At 48.6% G+C, this 23,045-nt stretch overlaps 1 protein-coding gene across 1 annotated transcript in view; it reads right to left on the bottom strand.

Moving 5' to 3' along the window:
* Positions 1-1,281: 1,281 nt before the first annotated feature.
* The window catches only part of PRRX1 (paired related homeobox 1), a 38,164-nt gene continuing 16,400 nt past the window's right edge, over positions 1,282-23,045 (bottom strand). The window contains exons 2-4 of the mRNA XM_051624471.1: positions 6,903-7,078; positions 6,115-6,296; positions 1,282-1,502 (exon numbers count right to left, since the gene is read on the bottom strand). Of these exons, the coding sequence (XP_051480431.1) occupies positions 1,364-1,502; positions 6,115-6,296; positions 6,903-7,078 (497 nt within the window). The 3' untranslated portion in view covers positions 1,282-1,363. The remainder of the gene's footprint in view (positions 1,503-6,114; positions 6,297-6,902; positions 7,079-23,045) is intronic.

Raw genomic sequence — 23,045 nt, 5'->3', positions numbered from 1 at the left:
TGGGAACTGGGGAAGACATGGTCTTCACGTGGGATGCCTTCCACTGAGACATCACCTGTCCTCAGAGGGGCTGGCAGAGACTTTCCATGGGAATGTCCTTGTGTATTCCCAGGAACCACATGAACCTATCTGACTGGAGAGCAGATCCCTGTCTTATTATGTGAAGCTGCAAATGTCTGTGGGGAAAATCAGCAAAGGAGCATGGCTCCCTGCAGTGCCACCTCTCTGGGGCTTCTCATGGGCAGAGGTGAGCTGGCCACTTCAGGTGCTGCTGGAGGCTATGGGGAAAAGGGTGAGGGAGGCTGCAGCTGGAATTTCCATGCACGGCTCCAGGAACCTGGATGCAGCACAAACACCCAAACATTTTCAATGGATTTTATTTTGTTTAATAAAAAACACCAACCAAGCTTGCATGTATATCTTATATATATAAATATATACAGTATATATAAAACAAATGCATCAGGACAACGCCTTTCCCTGTGGCACAAACTGTAAGGCATAGAAAGGAGTGTCCTAACAGTCCTGTTCTTGGCACTACAGAGCAATTCCCCTCCTCCTTCCCCCCACTCACACACCCACGTTGGCTTTTCTCTCTTCTTTGGCTTTTCAAGGCAGCAGTGCTGGGAATACTCAAGAAAGCAACAAAGTGCTGTGAAGCCTGAGATCTTCCTCGCATCTCTGGTCCAGGCAACCTGGGCAGGACAATCTCATCTCCTTGCACTAACAAGCTTCTAGCAGACTAATGGTAATGGTGCTGCCTCTGTGGCACAAGGGACTGGAGGGATGAAGGGTCAGGTGGATACCATGGAAAGCAGTGATGGAACAGCTTCTTCTTCTTCTAGGGTGAGCTGGGGCAGGGGGGAGAGGAGCAAGCTTTGCATCTCAGCATGGTGGTGGGTGGGACATGCCCATGGGCTGAGATTGGCAGAGGTTTCTTTTTGCAGTCCCATACAAAAACGGAAACCAACAAGGGTGAGACTGTCCTTTGCTGAAGAAGCTCGTAGTATATTGAGCAGAAGCAATAAACCTGACAATAACAAGAAAAAAATAATGGTGGCATTATCCCAAAAGGAAGAAGGAACCTTGTCACTCATGAGGTTCAGTTTGCTCCCAGTTTGGTCTCCATGCTCAGTTCTGGGTTAGGGTTGGCTTTTTTTTTTCCTTTCTTTCTTTCTTTTTTTTTTTCTCCTTTTTTTTTTTTTTCTTTCTTTTTTTTTTGCTGTGGCTTTTTGCTGTTGTTGTTTGGGGTTTTTTTGTGTGTTTTGGGTTTTTTCGTGGTATTTTTTTAGCACAAACAAGTTGCAAAGCAGGATGGGTGCTGCTGTATCTTCTCCTTCTGCAAGGCAGCTGCCCCCAGTTGTTAATTAACTGTGGGCACTTGATTCCTCTGTAAACTATATTCCTTTGCCTTCAGTCTCAGGTTGGCAATACTGTTGGCCATATTCATGCCCTGTGCTGGGCTGGCGTTGGTACACGTGGCAGAGTAGGTGGCCATGGCACTGTGGGATGGAAAGAGAGAAACATCAGGTCAGACGTGGTCTTCACACCACACAGAGGAGCAGACAGCGAGGTTAAACCCTGGGATTTCCATTCCTGTGGGATATATTTCTCATGTGAGCAGGAAATTACCACTACTTTTTACTGTAAATCTCTGTGGCAGTCCACTTGCCCAGGGATAGCCAATGCCAAAGCTGGCTGATGTCAACAGGAAAATTTCCATTTCCTACTTTCTAAGCCAGAAGGTTTCTAATGAGGTCAGGGTGCCCAGCCTGCCAGTCAGACCACTGTCCTCAAAAGTGTTCCCACTGGAAGCAATGTCTTTTGATGAGAGCAACTGCTGGTTTTATTGCTTGTGAAATCACGTCACTTCTGAAACATGTTACATTAAAGCAACACTCTGGGAAAAACCCATTTCAACAATTATGCTGCTTTTTGGTATCACCCTTTTGGAATGAGATTTCCACATTTTCTTCCCTCAAAACTTCAGCTGATCATAAAGAGCATTCCTTAAAGGCTGAGGGGAAAAAAAGCACAACACGGTTTTTTTCTCCCTTAAAATCATGACTTTATTAATGAAAAATATCACTTTTGGCAAAGATCTCAGAGTCCTTTCTTACCCTACCAAAAATTTGCAAATCTGCTTTTTAGGCCTCTAGAAAACTTGTTTAACCCATGTGTCCCAGGGTCTGTGAAAAGCAACACCCCCCACCCCAAAAATCAACCACCTATCAGACTTGTTACATCTCCTGTACATGGGTCAACAGATCAAAACAAGCTGAAAACAACCAGGTGACCTCGAGATGCCCACTTAAGGCAGCCAGGGAGTTCAGGAGAAAACCACAAATGCTCTCCTGGAGGCAAGCTCAGGTCTGGTGCTGACCCCTTCCATCTGCCTGCAGGGGTGGCTCACACGTGAGGCTCTGGGAAAGATTCTCCTCAGGCCACAGCCCAAGCAAGAAGATACCTGGTTTTTTTCCTTTTTTTCTTTTCCTTTCTCTCTCTCTTTTTTTTTTTTTTTTTTTTTAATTTCAGTGCTGATCTCCACAACTGGAAGAATCTTTGGAACAGCAAACCTCCCCTGAGGTAAGTGCCCAAACAGACCTAGGCCAAGGGGGGTGCATGCTTGCCCCAAATATCTCTGACTTCAGAGGGCAGAGCTGACCTGCCAGAAGTTTCAGTGCAATCCAGGGCTACCTGAATTCTCAGCCTCCAGGAGATCCAGACCAGGTGATACTGGTAGGTCTCATCCCAGGCCAATTGACTCCTATTTCTCACTTTAAAATCAGGGAAAAGAACTTCTTCAGGGAGGAATTGTCATCTTTGCATCAGGACTGGTGGAAACACAACAGCTTACACACATGGAAAGGACCTGTAAGACCCATAAATATAAAGCTGCTTACACCCAGCCAGGGAAAAGCACCAAATACTCTCTCCAGGAGAGCACACATTCAAGACACTTTGAGAATCTCTTAACACCTACTGGAAAGACCTTGAAGATGGACATTCAAATACAAGTATCAAAATACAGGCTCGACTCTGCCCAACTCAGAGTCCATCAGCTGCACTTCACTGGGGTCCAGGACATGATGGACTGGTGTGCCTGGACCCTTCCCCAGCTGGCTGTGCACCCCCCCAGCTCCCTCTCCGTGGCTGGTTGGTGACTTTTCCCTCTCTTTCCCCATGAGCCAGAAGCACTGTGAGAAGCCACGTGCTGTCTAGAGATGCTGCAAAGTTTCACATGGTGTACAGCTCACGGCTGCTTTAGCACCCATTCCCACCCCACTTCCACAGAGTGCATCTCCCCATGTTTTTGTGCTGGAAGAAATTAGAAGAGCCTCAAGGATACTCCAGATTAGATAAAACAGGAATTTTAGTCTCAGGTGTAAAATGTCCTCACGGAAAACCACACTGCTGCCCAAGTCTGGTCTGAAAATTTAGGGAGCCTCCTGCTCTCAGCTACCCAGAGGTGTGGGGAAGACTGTTGACCAGTGAAATCTCTGCTAAACCAAAACCCACCAGAAATCCTCTTTTTTAGCAAACAAGGAGCCTCCAAGCACAGGCATAGCTTGAGGGCTGCTTCAGAGACTCTCCAGGGTCTAATAAGGGTTGTAGGCATCCTGCTGCCCCCTCTCTCTGCCCCATTCAGGCACAGAGAGTCTCCTTCCTATACTCAGCTGCCTGCTTTCACAAAACACAGAGGAACATCATGTTTCTGAGGCCTAAAATCCTTCTTTCAAATACTGTTTTCAATGGCCCATGAAGTCAGAGGTGGTTGGAGTGGGAAGTGCGACTGACAGCGTGACTGCTAGTCTTGTTTTCTTAGGAACCTATGCTAAAAATGTCAAAGCAAAACATTTCAACTTCAAAAAAATAACAGTATCTACTTGGCTATCTATGCGACACAGAGCTGCAAATAGCTTGGGTTGACCTGCGGCTGAATGTATTTGGAGAATAAACACACTGATTGAAAACTTTCCCCAGATCTAAGAGTCCAAGCAGCACCAGCCACGCCGCTCTCAGTCCTCTCCCAGACCAGCCACTCACCAGGGGAGATGGGGAGGGGGCAGAGGGCCAAGCAAACACCCTCCATGGCTCTTTTTCACCAAGTGTCCAATACTTCAATAACCCTACTCAGTTCAAAGCTTTAATGAGGCTGTGACAATCTGGCCCAGGTGCCCACCAAGATGAATGCAACTGCTGAGGGATCCCCAGCAGGATTAGTAAGCCTGAAGAGCATGAAGCATCTGAGGCTCCTGAGTTCCCCACATTGTAGAAACCAGCTCTACTGCTCCTCTGCCGATGCCTCCCACCCCTCTGCCAGGTAGTGGGAGGGTGACAGTCTGTCCTGGTTTGGCATGTCAGCCAGTGGGGATGGCTGTAAGCTGCAAATGTCTTTGCTGAACCATCTTGGCTTAAGACAAGGGGAAGATACCAAGACAGTGAGGATGCACCTCTGCACTGTGGAGAGGCCCAGCCAGGTCTGGACCACAGCGGGGAGAAAAAAACATCCCTAAGGCTTTCCCTTCTCCCTTGTTCTACTCATTTGCACATCCCAGATGCCTTGGGCTTCTCATTGCCCAGAGCAGTCCCAGACTGCCCTTCGCACTGTGCCCCTGGAATTTACCTTTGCAGGGTCTTCTCCTAGAAGCTGTTACGAAGCCCTTTGTATAAACAACACCTTGGAAGGGACAATCTATTTTTAAAAGTGTGAGAGGTAGAAATAAGGCAGGAGTGTTCAGTAGGGATCTGGTAGTGTGACCAGAGCAGTCCCAGTGGGGCATGGAAGGACCTGTGCTTCTCTCCTCTGAACTCACTACCCAGACAGACTCCTCCCTAGGATGCTACACCAAAGAGCACTTCACAGAGAGAAAGCCTTAGACCCAAATGGGGAATTGTGCCAGACAGCAGTCCCCAAATAAAACCCAAAGGATGAGGGTTGTCTCTAAGAAACCAAACTGGTGGCCATCAAAAGCATTCTTTTCAGTACCCGGAGCGGGTGAACCTATGATTTGTTGCTCATCTCTGCAGACCTAACTGTGCAAACAAAGTTTGGGGTGCTAGAAGGTAGTCAAGGTGACTGAGGAAGAGAGGTCCTGGGCATGGTGTGCCTCCCAGAAGCCAGTGGGAAGCTGGCTGTGACCAAGTCAGATGAACAGGAAGAAATCCAACCAAAGGCTCCAAGGTCCTGACCAACAATGAAGCCACTGTGCTAAAAAATATCCACCAACCTCATTTTTCACTGCCTACAAGCCAGCTGGCTCCCCACAAACCAAGACATCCTGTGGATCTTGTGTCCACACCCAGTTCCTGTTGGGTGTGGATGGCATGGAGAAGGACAGGAAAGCCTATGACATGCATGGACATTCCAGATGCTTTGAGCAGACTGGGGCTGCCACATCTGCACTTTTTTCCTGCCATCCCTTAAGCAGCCCTGGCCACAGGAGATAGACACTGAACACCACTGAACACCAGTGCTGCCAGCCAGAAACACCTGGTCCTTACTGTGGGCAAAGCACAGCACAATGCACAGCTGCCTGTCACACACTTTTGCTCTAGCAACTACAGAGAAACTGCTCACCAGCTCAGTGCTGATCATTGAGGGGAGGACTGGAAGCAACATGCATGGAGTGAATTCCCAGCCCTTCCTTGTATCCCAACCAGTGACTGTCCTGGCACAGCCTCAGAACTCTCTTCTGGACACTGTGTGGTTGCTGAGCCTCCCCAGGTGCTCTTGCCATCATCTCCCACAGGTCTATGTCCCATGAAAAGGTTTCTTCCTTGCTTCATACTGGATGCACTAGAGAAGCAAGTGCAACCCTTCTGTTTCCATGGATTTCTAGCATGGTGACCACCAAAAAAGCAGCTGCAACTCCCATGGAGCTTGCTGCCAGAAAGCCACCAATGATGCTGAACCAAGCCCACCTTGCAAGCCTGGCAGGGAGACGGGGTGAGATGGGAACAAGAAAACCAGGTGGGGTGGTCAAACTGCTGTGTCCTCCTGTTGTCCCACGCAAATGCAAATACAAAGAGCATTTTAGAGCTGAGGGGCACACTCGGGCTGCTCTGTGCCATGCCAGGAACTGGTGAGCCCCAGAGGAGTAATTCACCCACCTGTAAGGGGAGGCAGTGCCCCAGGAGAGATAGTCGGTGGGTCTCGGAGCTGGGCGAGGTACGATGGGCTGCTCCACGGCGGTCACATCCCCTGAGTAGGATTTGAGCAGAGAGGCATTCTTGCTGGCCAGCATTGCCCTCTCGTTCCGGCGGAACTTGGCTCTGCGGTTCTGGAACCACACCTGGGGGGGAAGCACAGAGACCCACCAACCATCACAACCAGCTCTGCTGTGACACTCATCACCTCTGTGCTGCTGGGAACAACAGGACTGGGTAAAAGCCGGCTGCTGTGACACACCTGTCACTGGGAATGCTAATAACAAGACTATCCTTATGTCTGCCCTGACAGAGCCTTCCTGCAAGGAATTGGCTCAGTGAGGTCCCTGTGGGATCATGTCTGGCCTGTGCTGGAGGCAGCCAGGCCTGGAAGTGTTGTACAACACATCGTGTTCTATGGTTTGCTTTGACCTTCAGAAGATGCAAGCTTGGAAACTAAGAGCTGAGCAGCTCAAGATAACATGAGCACGTTGAGCACAGGACATCCAACTTCTTGGCCTTGAACTAACCATACGAACACATCTGACTGGGCAGGTGGCAGATTTGGTGGCAGATCAGACCTGGCAGTCCTCCTGAAAGGCTTGGCATGCTTGGGACTGCAATACAGCATCATCCAGAAGTGTGGCGACCCTAGTGTGCCACAAAGACCTCAAGGACTTCTACTGCTGTACTGGGATGGCCTGATGACCCCCACAGGTGAGGTGTGTCTGGATGCAAGCTGTGGTGATTACCTGAACTCTGGCTTCAGTGAGGTTGACTCTGCGTGCAAGGTCTTCCCGTACAAAGGCATCAGGGTAGTGTGTCCTCTCAAAGACCCTCTCTAGTGCCTGGAGCTGGCTGCTGTTGAAGGTAGTCCTGTTCCTTCTCTGCTTTCTTTTCTTCTTCTCCTCTGAGTTTAGCTGATCATCTAGGAGAGACAATTGGAGACGTGAAAGGCTAGAGAGTGAAGAGGCCACAGCAATGGGGTGCATAACCTCAACAGTTCTATGACAGAACGGGCTTAGGAAGGGGCCTGCACCATTTCAACACCACACCTTAGCTGCACCATGTTAGTTCCTATGTAAAAAGGAGTTGGAAAATGCATTGACCCCAAGCATTTATTTCCCAGCTCAACTATCAACTCGTAGCAGATCTCTCAAGCTATCTCATGCCTCAGCTTCCTTACCTCTAAGGAGAAACAAAAGAGTCCAGAATGCATCTCCCCATCCCTGACAATCCCAGAAACCTTTTCTGACCATAAAGAATCACAAACCCCATGTTCTCTCGACTTCAAATTCCCAAGGATTGCCCTTCCTGGGACATAACACAGCCTGCTGAGGTGAGCACAAGTCCTGCACCAGCTCACACTGACTGTGAGAAGGTGTGCCCATCATTCAGTAAGGAAAGCACAAGGAAAGGGCTGTTCCTCTGGGCTTAGCTACGGCTGAGGCGATGCCAAGCTCTGTAGGTAGCTCCATTTGGCTCAAATCAGGACTGCACTCACTTATCCTCCCCGCATCCAGACCCAGAGACATCAATTTGGGCAGAGATGGGGAGCTGTGATCAAAGAGGTGCCAGGCAGTGGAAATGAAGCATGACTGACACAGGCCTGAATTAGGGACAAGCTCAAAACCCAGTTTCACTTGCAGGCTTGCAAGCCAAGGACATAGAAATACAGTCAGACACAGCCAGTGTTGCCATTGGGAAGCAAAAACCCAGTAAGAGAGAGATGGAGCATAAACAAGTTGGATACTGTTGACTGAAGACAGCTGTGCCCTCCCCAGCATCCACCCTGCCCAGCCCAGGCCAGCAAGGTGGTGAGCAACAAACTGTGTTCTCCATAGCACACATACTGGTTTGTGCCTGGTTTGTATTTACTCCAGCAATAAAGCAGTATGTCCATGCATCCAGAGTCACACTTACCACTGCTGCCTGTACCTACGGTCACTGAAGCAACATCAGTGGTAACTATGAAATGGCTTTTCTTAGCAAGGATCTGCTCTGCACCATCCCTCCTCTTTCCAGTGCTGTTGCACATGCCAGTGTAGCAGCAGTGATGGAGCTGTCATGGCACGGGCACTTGCAGGTACCAGCAAGCAGTGAGGGTTGGCTCCAGGGGTTTGAATGCTCTTTATTAGGACAAGCTGGAGGCTGTGACACTGGTTTTGCGTCTACCCTGCCTGTCCTGAAGCATGTTCCCTCATCACACCAGTCATAGCACAGCAAACGTGTAGTTTTCCATGAGAAGCCACACAGAAGGAAGAGGAGTGCAAGGCAGCAGCCTGCAGGAGCCAGAGGCCCCTGCTGCCTCCACAGAACAGCCCTGCTCCAGCTGCAGGGCTGGAATGCCATCACCTTGTGTTTGGCCCTCTCCAAGTGCTCCCATGTCTGTGGGATCCCACTAAAACCATCAAGGCTTCTCACCCTCAGCCTTCAACACTCCCAAGCACACCCAGCAGAGCCCCAGGTGGGCAATGTCAGCACAGTCCCACTGCCCTATACGGAGGAACAGTAGGGGAGGACCTGAGCCAACATACATGTCAGTGTGCATTAAAATATATTGGTCATTGCATCTATAAAGACACACATCCTAGCAAACTATATGCTAAGGTAATCACTGCACACCTTGGCCCAGATGACAGTCTCACCACTGAGAGCCCAAGGGCTCAACCTGTTTTATACAGTTACAGATTATCCCCTTGACACTCGTTCCTTTTGCCATATAGAAATATGACAGCTCATCCTTCTGTTCTCAAGGGGGTATGTAAGGCACAGGGAGAAGCTGACAAGGAAATTAAAAGCTATGGTGGTTGTCCTCACCACCTGCTTGTGCTGCTTTTCACAGCCCATCTGGTAACAGTTACTGCACCTGAACGCCTTTGGAGTGAGGCCCATCCACTTGGGAACAAAAGGACATTCCTCTTAAATGAAAGTAGGTTTTTCAAATTCCTACAGGTTTACAGCTCCTCTGTCCCCAGCCCTTCTCCAGCAGCCTGATGATCCCCAGGAGACCCCTTTCCAGCCTGGGGATTCCTGGGTGCAAAAATATCCTCTCGGTTTTTGTGTATCTGAGAGGAAGAGTATGGAGACCAGATTAATCCTAAAGCTAAGCTAGGAAGGGATTTGCAGAGGCAGGGAGGAGCAAGAAAGCAAACGTGTAGAAATCCCAGGACACCAAATCACAGGTGGCTCCTACGGGTGACTCCATCCTGCTCAGGTGGTGGGAAGTGAAGCTGTGAGGCACAGGGATGGGATTTAGCTTTTGCTTATGTAAAAGGTCATGCACACATTTCCACTTGCTCAGGGGCTGAGAATTATCACAAGGCCTGTCCCACAAAAAGAAGAAGCAGCAAAGTCCTGCATGTTCGCCTCTCGAGCTCTCATCAAAGCCTGTACAAAAAGAGCCAGTGACTTCCCCCTGGAAAAGCCTCCAGGAAGCAGTGCTGCTGTGCACCACACAACACAGCAAACAGCAAAGAACAAGCCTCAGGGCATAATCGTCCCTTTGAATGGCAGAGACACTGCAAGACCAGCTGCTGTAGAGGCCAACATCAACACGTTGTCTGGCCTCCTTCTGCGTTATCCATCTGATGCTGTTTTCTCATCTAAACCCTGCCTATGTGGACTGGAGGAACACATCAATAAAAGCCTTTGGGACCCCTTGGGAATCCCCTCCAGGCCTTTGAAGCATCAGTTCCTGCTCAGAAGATGAGACTTGGCTGGAGGGAGCTCAAGCCCAAGGCTGTCTGGCCGTTGCTCAGATCCTGTGTGACGGTTACGCATAAGGAAGGGTGAGCACATCACTCTTGGGAGCACGAAGGGCCAAAGCCTGTGAAAGGCTGGAGAACAAGAATCCCTCCTGCCAAGCACGTTAACACAATTTGCCTGGTTTCCTCCCAGCGTAAAGCGAGACACCGGTGATTCACAGCTCACCTCCCAATTACTGGACCCAAAAACAGCCAGGCCAAGGGATGGAAAGTTTCAGGCAGTGGCCTCGTTGCAGTGACTCACGGTGGGGTCATCACTGGCCAAGGCACCTCCAGCACCAGCTGGCACGGAGCAGGGACGTGAGTCTCCCCCTCTTCCAGGACGTAGCTGGATAGAGGTGGCTTGACAGCCAAGCACAACCTGTGACAGGGGAACTGGGATTTTGAGATCTCCTTTCACTGCACCTCTGGAACAGCACAACACACCTAGATCCAAATGTCTACAGAAGTTACCTGGGGAGCGGGAAAAAAAAATCAAACAACAGGCAGCTGTATCAGCCCAGAGCACTGCTGGGTTGGTGGCTCCTTGCATTCTGCCCTGCAGACATCCCGTATGCTGATTACAAACTGCTAACCAGGGACTGCAGACACCTAAACCCCAGGTATCTGCAAATGTCACCTTGCTCACAGCAGTCACTGGCAGCCTTCAACATGTCAGCAGGGCATCATTGTTTTCCCTGCCATTATTTCTTTATCAGGAAACAACACTGAACACTGAAAAATGGTATTCCTAAACAGTGTTGACAGCACCAGTGACTGGAGTCAGCAGAAACGGAGAGAAGAGGAAAACAGCTCTAAAGGTTTTTAGATGGGTCAGAAGCCTTTAATCAACACTCTTTCAATCAGAAATATTTTACTACAAGCAGCGTTCTCAAAAGCTGAGCTGCTTGTAAATGTGTCCTCCAGAGAGACTGAAATGCACGTTCTCCTCTGAGGAACCCAATGCTGGAAAATCTGGGAATTTAAATTCAAAATCCCAACCTTTCATGCTGGGCTGGGGGATTTTGTTTCCTGTTTCCACATTTGTGTTTTCCTGTGTTATTTCCACGTTCACCCGTGACGTTAAAATGCAGGTGACACACACAAACAGGCTTCTAGGATGCACCAAAGCATTTTTAATTGCTCCTAAGTGATACCATATGAAGTGTCCTATCCTTTCTCCCTTGCTCATCATGTCTCCCCTTGCAATGAGGCAGATCCACACCTGAAGACACTGTGATCTAAGCTCCTTATTGCTGTCCAAGTGTCTGTGACTATCACTAGGGTTCTATAAGACGACTCCTGTTGGGAAGCCACACTGAAAATATAATGCATTATAAAGCAAAACAGAGTTGAGAACGAAATGCCCACATTCAGGTTACAAGACCAGTATTTTTTTTCCACCAGCTCTTGCAACCACAACATACTTTGGATTTCCAGTTTGCAGGAATGCTTGTGCATACTTGCTTTCATTCCAGGTCAGAACAAAAACTGTTTTCCAGATGGGATTTACATTGCGTGGGCAGTTTTGAAAAGTTTTGACCAGTTCTATTAAGTCCAGAACCAGCTGTCATAGTACATTAATTGGATCAGAATTGAAAGTAAACAATTGGATCTAATTAAGTGAGGGACAGAGATATGTAACCACAATATTATACATGGTAAGGAAGGAAAGATTTGTCACATCAGTTATATAAACTGAGAAAGGATTTCAGGAAGAGAATAAGGAATGACACTACAATCACAACCTACAAAATGAGAAGTTACTGTTAAAGATTGAACATGGATTAAAGAAAAAACAAAAAACTATTTCACAGGGGAAAAATCAATCCAGAAACTAAAAGCCTAGCAACTAAATACTCTTTTAAATTAAACCCAGGAAGTTTTATTCAGCGTGGTGAAAAAAAGAAAGGAAAAGGGAGGCTAGAAGGGTAGAGGAAAATTATTTTCACTTGGTTTAAAGTTAAATTTTAAGAAGCTTGAGTAGAAATATTTCTGTGGGTCCCCCTTGGCTCCAGGCAGACTCCTCTCCAACACCAGCCATCCAGACAGCTACAGCCCTTTGCAGGCTCATGTTTCAGTTTTATCCATGCTCTGCTTTGCTTTCAATTCATTATATCCCTCCAAAATACTGCAACTCTTTGGATACAGGGCAGGTCTGTCAACTTAAATAATTAAAAAAACCTGAAAAAAACAAAACCAAAAAGGTTTAATCAAAGCTAAAACAAGGTGCCAGGAAGGGGAGTGGGAAGCAGGGAGAGGCACACTCAAAATCCAACAGGTAACAAAGCCCTGCCCCTGAGATAGTTCTCATGAGTGATTTTCCACTCGTGTGGGATGCTGGAAATAAACTGGTGTGCTGCAGAGTGGGGCTGCCCACGGGCAGGGGGTCCCACCACCAGCCCTCGTGCAACACCAACAGAGCCCAGCACCGAGCCCGGGCAGAGCCAGGGACACCTGAAACAAGACAATCTCAACCTGAAAAAGCCACTTTCCAGCCTGAAAGCACTACCTTGGCAGAAAACAGGGAAAAGCCTCGCATGTCTATTCTCTCCCAGCTGTTTTTCCATGTCTTTGTCCAGGCTGGAAGGCCAGGTCCCTTGCTGGTTTTGCAGCTTCCCTTCCTGAGCATCGCCTAGAAGGACCCGCTCCTCTGGGCACCAGGAGCCCTTTGCCCAGCTGCAGCTACAGGAGATGTGAGCAGGGACAGAAAACGGGCCAGGGGACCCACACAGACAAACATTCCACGCTCAGAGCTGCCTGGAGTATCTGTCTAAAAGCTCCCAAGAAAGCACAAACTCCAGTTTATACGTATTTCCATGCACAAGAAGCATTTTCAAACGGAGGTAAGTTTTAACCTCAGGGTACACAAATCACCCTGCACCAGACATCACAAATGCAGGCGACAGGGAATGCAGATGACACTTAAAAGAAAGCTCATTTCTTTAAGGTAAGAGCTGCCTATATTAAATCACCCAGCAAAGCCAGCCCTGACAAGCAGTGATACCCAGCCCAGCTGTACAACCCCAGTGACAGAGGGTGTGTATTTGTGATATAGGTCAGACTACGGAGATTCTTTAATTGCTGAGGTTTTTTTCTAACCTTTGCTGCTCATATATTCTTTTTTTTCCTGCACCATCTGTGCACAAGATCTCAAATTATTTCAGTTACAAAGAAAATTCAAATATCTCAAGTTCCAGCCTTGTTAGGATCACCAGGAATACAGAAAAAACCCCAGTGAATGCCACAAAGAAATAGATGCTATATTTCTTTTAAAAGCCTTCATTTTTTATTCTCTCATAATCAGGTTCAAATTTTGCACACAAAAAACAAACTACTTTGTGCAGGCAGTGTGGAACTTTAGAGAGGCAATACTGAATTTTTCATGCAAAACCTGAGTTTTAGTATCAAACAGAAAAGCATGCACATTTTCAGTGTCACTCGGGGGACTCCAGCAGTTCCTCTCCCAAGTGTCTGCAATGTGGAACCTATCAGGAGAATTTTTAGCTGGCCACATCCAAACAATGACATACAATTACAGAGCTGTGAATAGCTTGTGCATGGTCTCCACTGCACTCGGCTCTGCCTGCCAGACTGTGGGAACTCATTGTGGTCCTGCTCAATCACAGCTTCACCAGCACCCATGGTGAAACCCTTGTTGTCCTCTGTTCGTGCAGAGGGACCCCCTGCCTGCACCATGGCCAAAGGGACACTTCCAGGTGGGTTTCAAGGCACAGCATAGACCGATGGCTCTTGCCCATCAGGAACGAGGTCCTGGGGTTTTCAGATTCCACAGAATGTGTCTGGGCCACAGAAAGGGCAGCACGAGCTCCGTCCTAGCAGCTAAGAGACCTCTCCTACGGCAAATGTAAGACAAAACTTCTTTTCAGGGTGGTTTCAGCTCTGGTGCTCTGCCTCTCACCTGGTGGGAACCTGCAGAGCACATGGGCAGTTTGTCCTCCCTAACCACATCAACGTTCTCAGTTGTAGAGTCAACAGAAGAAATGATGTCTGGGAAAAAAATAATCACAATCCAGTGAAAATCCAGAGAGTCTCCCTGGAAAGACATGACGTTATTAATTACTGGGAGAACAGTATTTGCAGGGGCAAAAGTATACTTTGTGGGGCCAAAATTATATCCTCCTCCAAAAATTGGGACGGAGCCACTGAGAGTCTCCCTGGATCCCACAGACCAGTCTGAGTTCTGCTGTAAATTTGCTTGGGTTTTCCTTCTGGGTATCCTACAGCTCATAAGGCACATGGCTTAGTCCTGCTCTTCTAACAAGCCTTTCTGCTGGGTCTTGGGGTCAGAGCGTTCCCATAATACAATAAGTGCTGTATGGATCTCATAAGCTCCAAGGCACAGTATGTTATGTGTTTGGAATTCCTTGTATGCTTTTATACTTTGTTTTACATATTGTAATTTTTATATGCATTACCACATTGATCCTTGGAAAATTAATTTAAAAAAAAAATATAAAAAAATCAAAAGCAAACACATATTTGAACAGCCTGCCAGCGGCAAATCATGTTCTGTGAGACTGCACTTTGTAACTGACAAAGAGACCAAACCACCAGACCGTGGCGGCGATCCAGCAGGGTCAATTTACCAGGCTTGGGATCCAAGGGGGCTGCAGTCCCCCCCAGTCCCTCATCAGGGCAGCCTGATGCCACAGCAGCGTTGGATCCTTGGGAGAGGAGCAGAAGTGCAATCGCACGGCTCTGCCAGCCAAACCCCACCACCCTACCCAAAGGGATCATATCCAGCAAGGGCCTGTGCTTCCCAGCGCAGCACTCCTCCGCAATGCCGCTCAGCTGCTGGTGCCAGCTTGACCACCAGACCTTCCCTGGAGAGCTGGAGCACCTCAGCCTTCACAGCCCCTTCCTCATTCTTGGGTAAGACTCAGGATCGGCGCGCTCGGCAGCGCTGAACGTGTGCAGAGTCAAGGCTTTGCAAGCTCAGGGGTATGACTTCCAACGCCCACATCCTCTTCCCATCAGCTCCCCTTCCCATGCCATGTGTCCTGATGTTTCATCTTAGGAACGACATTCATGCAGCCAAGATCAAACTTCCTAACCTCCGCCCTGCTCCTTTGGTATTTTCTTGTTTCCAAAGCTGCCTTTCTATGCTCTTGGCCCCCTCCCTGCCCTAGCTCATTCCAGAGAACATAATTCTCTTCTCCAGTGCCCTTTCTTGCCCTTTCTGCAAAGGCGTGAAAAGGCAACTTGCTGCCCTTTTTAATCCCAAGGTGCACATGGAGTAGATCCCAAGCAGTGCCACGGCTGAGACTATCCTTCTTAAGAGCCAACACTCCTCTTAGCTCGACAGTGTTACTAAGACTTCCATGCAGGAGCAGCCTGGGCTACCAGGAAGGCCAGTATCCACATCCACCTGGATGCCATCAGCTGCCTCAAAGACAGCGGAACAACTGCCATGACAATTAGACAAGGACAAGTTATTGATCTTCTTTGCACGCTCATATCCCAGAGAGCTCCATGGGATCCCTTCAGGATGGCACACCTCAGTATTTTCAAGGTCCCTCTAGCCCTAAAAAGTAGTCCCTGAAACCAAAACAGACAGAAAGCACTTCCACCCTCTTCTGATAGCTAGAGATTCAGAAGGCTGAGCCTCCCTCTCAGTACTCATGCAGAAGGATGCACAGGCCAGAAGCCACGAAGCAGGGACCCTGCAGCCCCCCTCCCACTGCACACCCACCTGACGTCTGGGCAACACTGCTTTTCTTGTATTTTCTCTTGTATTTAGAAATGTGGCAAAAAATCCCCACAAACTTCAGCTAGCGAAGCATTCTAATAGGGGAAAACTTAGGAGTACTTACGCAAGAAGCAGGTAAGAAAAAAAAAAAGAGGAAAAAAAAAAAAGGAAAAAAGAAAAAAAGAAAGGGTTTAGCCAAGAAAAGGGCTGCTTTAGGAGGGAATTTTTTTTCAGTCCATATATGTGTTGCAGATGAACCACTTGGCATTTCGGGCCTTTCAAGTGGCTCATTTCCAAATGCTGTGGCAGCTGCAAGAGTCTGCAAACGTTACCCAGCAATCTCCTGCCCGCACCAGGAAAGACTGAGTCAAGCTGACCAGCTTCATGAATGTCTCCCCTTGTTCAGGTCCCCGCAGAGGCCCCCTGTGCTGCTGAGAAGTGTCATTATTTAAACAGCCCCATCCCAACTGGATCTGGAAATTTATTTGGATGTTTTTTTGGTACATGGGACCCAGGCGAACAGACACAGTGACCAGTGGGATGCGCAGGCCAGCTGGCCCTACCAGTAGGCAGGAACGCTGTTCTCCATGGATATTTCATCTGTTTTTTGAAACATTCAGGATTGCAGACTGAATGGGCACAGAACAACCATGCCAGGCCCATGAGGTGCCACGGGCCAGGAGAAGGGGAAGCACAAACAACAGCAAGAACATCAAAACCAGCTCTCCAAAGGCTGTGCTCCCCTTCCATGCGCATCCAAGAACAAATATGTTTCAACCAAATCAGACCACCTCTGTCATCGCCTCTACCAAGCAAACAGGACTGCAGCCTCTGCAGAACTTTGCTTAGAAATCCAGATTTTGTCCACTAATGCATTTCATGGGGGATTCTTGATCACAACTGGAGAAACGATGGCAGCCGAGATCCAGAAATAACAGAACTTGAGCTCAGCTGTCAGCATCCAGCCCACCTGCCTCTTCCAAGGGCTGAGCATCCTGACCAGGAACGTGCTCCTCGAGTGGGGGATAAAGGACCTTCACATTCCACATGGCTACGAGAGGCAAATAGATTAAAGCATGCAGGGCCACTGCAAAAAAACTGTCTGCTTCCCAGGCCCATAGTGAAAACTTGTTCTTCTAAGGCCATGGAAGAGGTAACAAGGCTGCTCCTGGGCTCTGGAGGCTTTTTGCTGGACACAAGGACATTCAGCAAATTAGGAGGGTGGATGGGATGGACCAGAGGCTCCAATGTGCTCCGCACCCCAGCTCTGTGGGATGTGAAGGGAAATCAGGCTCAGATCCACCTCCATCCTTTGCCTCTTCTGGACGGCGAATGCATTTCACATTAGCTAATAAATTGCTACATCTTATGTTTCTTAGCCTGCTGGAATGATGAATATTTTGGAATGTATTTTGAATGGTTCCCTGCCAGAGTTGAACAATCATCTAGAGATTTTAAATCAAAAGGCTGAAAAATGGAAACCTCTGTATTTCCACAAAGTTCACTGCAGTTTGAAAAGCACAACTCCCAGCAGAGGAGGCAGAATAATGATTGTCAAGAGCTCCTGCGAATTGGGGCAAACAAGAGATATGTTGGAAACAACAATCCCTAATAGGGAGAAATAATATTTGCCCCCAGGTGATGAATATATTATAGAATATCTGCTTATTGCTGCCCTTGATCTGGCTGAAATGTCAGATACTCCAATCTGGAGGAGCAGGCAATTTAGGGGGTCTGTATGGAGACACAGGGTATCTCAGCTCTGGTGCAGGGCTGGCACAGTGAGCACAAATACTGTCATTCTAGCACAATTTAACAGAATTTAAAGCTTTTTAAAGGCTCTATCTAAAGAATCACATCCACTACCAGATTAGGCACATCCTCACCAAACAGAGGTGCACCTCAAAACTAGCAAAAGGGTTTGAGGGCTCAGCCAAGGTAGCACAGTTGGAGAAAGAGGGCTACGCACCCATGCTCTGCCTTGGCCCCAACCACCCAAATCAGTTTGTTCAGACAACCCGTCCCCACACAACAAGAACTGAGCAAGCCCAGCACAACCCCAAAGCTTGGATGCAAAGTCTCCATCAATAAAGAAGACCAGGAAGTGGTCTTGTCTCATCGGAACAGCCACGGATGGAGCGGGTCCAAGAAATAAGCTTCCTTCTTCCCCGTGGAGATGGGCTGTCTAGACACATTGGCAGTGCTGCATCCTTCTTGTATACAGCCTGTCAAATATAGCAAATTCCTGTCCCCCAGCCCGTGAGCATGGGCATTTTTTCACCCAAGTGTCAGTCATGTCCAGAAATGTCAATTACGCTTAATAAGAAAATTTTAAACAGATTTTTTTTTTTCCCCTAGAAAAACATCTTATAATTTTTATAAACCCTCTGGCAAAATAATTTGCTGTTTTTTTTTCATTATGTCCATTTTTACTAAGTTAAAGTAAAAATAAAGTAAGTCGAGTACAAGGTATTTTTAAGCCAAAAGACACTGATATTTAAATATGAATTTGCAATGGAAAACGTGGGGAGGAAAAAATGTTTGCAAAATAATAACAAACTATTGAACAAAACCTATGGGAGCCAGGTGATGTTTTTCCCTAGAAAAATGATGTTGGAGGATGTTTAGAGAAAGTACACATGCCTCAAGACCACATCAACCCAGTATGCAAGCGTAGGTTTGAAACCCTCCCTCTCCAGTCCCTCTCTGGATGCACCACAGAGTGAAGGCTTCTGCTCCAGATCAAAGCCCTCCCTGAGATCAGGTTCAAGTTCACGGGGATCGTTAACCTGAATTCTACAGATTTTTCCATCATCAGAGGTCCTTAAAACGAGCTAGAGGAATGTAGGTCAGGACTGGCATAGGTGGAACAGCATCTGCAAAATCAATCCTGCCCTGGGGTAAAGGTGGACTATTGGGTCTCTGCCAAACTCGCGTCTCAGGAGCCCACTCCCAGCTCTTGGTGAAGCTGTATTTGGGGGAATAGCTTTGGGAGGTGGCAACAAAACCAGCACAAGAGCCAAGCTGGGGACATCAGACAGAGGAGCAGGGTGGGATTTGGTAGCCAGGGAAACTCCCCAGCTCCAGCTTTCTAAGACTGTGAGCAAGCCAGTCTGCTCCTGGGAGCCTCCATTTCCTTCCCCGCTTTGCCTCACCCATCTGTTCAGACATCCCACCCTTGGAGGACATGTTGTGCTGCTCTCTCTGCTCCTAACACACCGACTGGTGCTGTACTTACAGGGGAGCAGACAAAAGGCAGATTGCTTCAAAATAAACCAGAAGAGGGATGCATTCACGTTACAGTGGTGCCATTCATGCTGTTGAGTTTCACAGCACAGAGAATAAATTATCAGCAAGTAATTAAAACACTTCCAGTATATGGTGTAAAGGTACACAGCAGCTACTTTCTTTCAGTTGCATATGCAAATGCTAGCTGGTGTGTTTCCGAGTACTGCAGACCACATTTCCCAGCCATCATCAGTGCTAACAGTGAGGCTCCACATCAATGCTGGCACTGCTCTTAACCCTTTACAGAGAACTGTCAGTTTTGAATCACAAATGAAGGCAGATGGACTCATTTCAGGTTATCGGGGCTCCACAGCAAGGTTTGATGGCACCTCAACAGCTGACGGGCACCACCATGTCCCCGTGCTGTTCCCCAGGCCAAGGCAGTGCACAGCTCCTGAAGCTCAAGCTCAGACGTGGCGTGTGACACGGGTGAGCACTGAGCATCGCCTGTACGGGCCTCAGATCACCCCACTGCTGCTCCCTCTGGCTCATCAACCTACCAAACCATCACTTTAGACAGAAGCATCCGTGGGATGAGCGTTCCACTCTAGCTCACCAATGGCATCCCTTGAGGGGACTTCTGAAACCACCCTGTCCCTAAGAAAAGGGAGCTCAGCTGCTCCTGGCTGCTCACAGAAACCTTGAGGGCCTTCAACTTCACTTAGGAATTCCATGCCAACCGCTCTGGTCACAGGAGTAAATGCATTAGTGAGCGAGCAGGTGACCCCTCCTCAGATGTGGCTTCCCATCTCCTCGCCCCCCATTCATCTCCCAGAGAGAAGAACCAGGGATGGATACCATGGCTCAGGCTGAAGGTCCTCTCCTGCCAGCCTCAGGTCCCAACCACATGCTGGAAGTGCTGACAGCAATGACAAGCCAGGACTGGTGAGCAGCCAGATGCAAAGCCCTTGGCCATGGGCCACTGCCAGCCTGCATCCCTGCAGGCACATCCCTCTGACCGGCCCCAGGCCACTCACACCAGCTCTCCAACATCCTCCTTGGTCACAGAAACTGAATTAAAATGGAAAGACTGAAATCCCTGTATGGAAATCCAGTGCCTTAATATGCCAACTGTCCCTGCGGCCTGGCCGGAGCCTGGATTTTCTGAGATGGGTCAGTTGAGAATACCCTTCAACTTTGGGCACGAGGGACAACTCCAGAGTGGTGATGGGTGGATGGAAACATCCCCTGTGCAGGTCCTGGCACATGCATGTTGCTACGCAAAGCCCACTGCCATGCATTGTGGTGTAATGAAGATCAGAGCACCCAAAGAGCCACAAACCAGCCTGGAGAGAACTAAAGCAGAAAAGTCTGGTCCTGAAATAGGTCCTCTTTTTCTTTTAAGCGCAGCTCATTAAATGTTTGCTGGAAAAACAGAAAAGCATTTTCCACAGAGAAGAGGACATCCAAGAAAAGCCCTTTCGGACATAAATTGGCAAGAGGCTCCCAGGCATTTATCTTCGGCATAGAATGTGCTCTGTCAGGAGGGCTGTAACTAACAATACGCCGAAAAACATGCCACAGACTTCCACTGTATTTTATTTGGCACTAAGGGGTTATTCCCTAGCACAAAGTATTTGAAACTGGCATCGGTTAAACGAGAAATTACAGCCTTCAAAAGACCTATTTAACGTCAGCTGCAGAAAGTACGGAATTCGCCATCGGCTTCGACGACAACGGATTATGCCCCATAAAATGCTGCAAAGACGCTCGGCGACAATGCTCGGCGCAAGCTGCCAGTTCAGGGGGGGGGACTGGGGGACTCAGCCCTTCCTGCCCCTTCCCGGGAGGCTGCTGCTGGTTTGGGGCTGCTGACACCCCTCTCCCCGACCCTCTGGCTCACCAGCCTGCCAAGTGCAGCCACAGGGCTTGAGACACGGCACGCTGATGTCTGCAAGGGCCTGCAGAGCCGTGCTCTGAGCCACGCAGCAACATCTTGCTCCATTTGGAGCAAAATACCTTCAAGCTCATTAGCCCCACAGCTCATTAGCTAAGGAGGAATAAGAGGGAAGTGTCTCAGTTGTCTGGGCTGGATGTTCAGCTGGGACAGACTGAATTCAACAGCATGGAGAGGTCAGGAGGGCACAGAATCCAATGGGTGGGTCACCTGGCTCTGTGCCCACAGTGGTGATTTGAGAGCTCTATCACCTCCTGATCAGCTACATCCCAGGCCAAAAGACAGCGGTGCTGCCCCTGGCCCATGAGATTATTCCCAACTCTCCACGAGGAGCAAAGAGCTCTGCCAGCAAACTCCCTGGGCTTTCAAATTTCTTTCCACTCTGGCTTGCTGAGTGCTCCAGAAAATAAAACCTCAGAGTCAGGAAATCTTCCTGGTGTTTGCCTAGGACGAGCGCTGTGTCTGCACAGAAGTGGTCTGCTGAAAGCTTGTATACCTGGGGAAGGGAAAGACTGGGAAGGGAAAGACTGTCACCCAGCCCTCTGAACTGGGCCAGTGCTGTCTCAGGTTCACCTGGAAACAGCAATGGAGGTTCTTGGTCCTGAAGCAATCACTGCCTCAGCATGGGCTCTGGAGAGGTGACCCTGAGCTTGGTCTTCCTGCTGCAAACCCGGAGCTGTAAAATGCTCCCATCCAGGGGCTCTGCAAGAACTTTACTGTTTCCTTCCCCAGCCTGAGTCAGGGAGCTGCAGCTACAGCAGACAAACAAAGACAGGGGTTTACTGGGCAAAGACCCTTTGTTTACCTTGCCCTGGCAGGATATTGACTCATTCATGGGACCTGTGCTGCAACAACAAAAAGGAAAGGGAAAAAGCAGACTTTTTGCACAAAACTGCAGCCTGCCCCGCATTAGCATGCGCTGCTCCAGCCCTTCTAAAGCCCAGACACCACAGGCGTCTGTAGCCTCTGAGTTCACCCCTGTTCCTGCAAGCCCAGGAATTGTCCTTGGCTTGAAATTGTGTCTGGGAGCTTTCACCAGCCTGGGGGAGGTGGGATGGCCTTGCCTTAGCTGTGCTAAACAGTGCTCATGCACCGCAGAACCTGCCGCAACAGGACCAAGTGAAATCTTCACAGACCATAAGTTGGACCTCACGGAATTGCCTCTGCAGGAGACCAGCATCAGCACAAGCTCAGGACAGATCGTGTCTTCTCTTGGTGCAACCTCTGCTTTTTTTTTTAACCTTGAAACTTGCTGGGTCTCATCCTTCTGACTGACACACCCTGCCAGAGACATACTTTTTTTTCGCCCCAGTTTTCACATGACCCCCAAATTTTTACATATTTAGAGAAAAAGAAAAAGGAAAAAAAAAAAAAGAAATATAATTGAGAGCCGTGGCCCTTCGAGGAGTCACAGCAACAATGAGACTGGCCTTTGGTTCTGCTGTACCAGCACGGCACATTCATGCAGGAAAGCGAGAGTTCTCTCATAAAAGTTTCAGGCGCCCCATTAGAGAGCCAAGCTGGCATCCTGGCAGTAATGGTCTATTGTTAGCCAGTTGGCCCAGTTTTAGAAGTTGAAGTGTGACAGCTAAACCCATCATGCAGAGTGCCTTGATGCTCAAGCCACTTACAGTCAGGCACTAACTACAGGCTGAAATGCCCAACTTGAGGCAACCGCACCGGAAAATCTCAGCCACTTCCCGCTCCAGACGTCAGACGGCACTTCTGACAGAGCAGAACCTGGAGTCCTCTCCCAGCTGTCAGAGGGGAAAAAAAAGGCCTTTTAAATTTACTCTCCTTACATAGAGAGACCAAGCCAACAATGTCAAATGCCTGTGACAGGAAGGTATCAAACCGCACGTCACCTGCTGCCATGGGCGCGTTCCCGAGTGCCTGCCAGATTCACAGCGGGCGCAGGGACCCCTCCCAGCTTAGACACTGCTGTTACTTTGCAGATAGTTTAGGCGCCCCTGATGAATAGATACGCTTTCCTGAATCAAAAGCAAAAGGACGAAAACCCCAAGTCTTCACATAAATTAAACATGAGAAATATTTTGACCAAATCTGTTCCCAGCGTTAAGAGGATTGCAGGCGTTGCAGATGAAAAACTCCTTTTACGCTGGAAAATTCATCCCCTCGTCTCCAATGAAGGATGGATGGGTTACTAAAACCAATATTATATTTCATTCTGGCTAACAGCACTCTGATCTTGCCTAACATGAATAGGGGAGCAAAACCAGTCCTGAGGATT

This window comes from Apus apus, chromosome 7 (genome assembly GCF_020740795.1).
Source record: "Apus apus isolate bApuApu2 chromosome 7, bApuApu2.pri.cur, whole genome shotgun sequence".
Classification (NCBI taxonomy): Eukaryota; Metazoa; Chordata; class Aves; order Apodiformes; family Apodidae; genus Apus; species Apus apus.
Note: the sequence above shows the minus strand (reverse complement) of the source record. Positions and strands in the feature narration are given on the sequence as shown.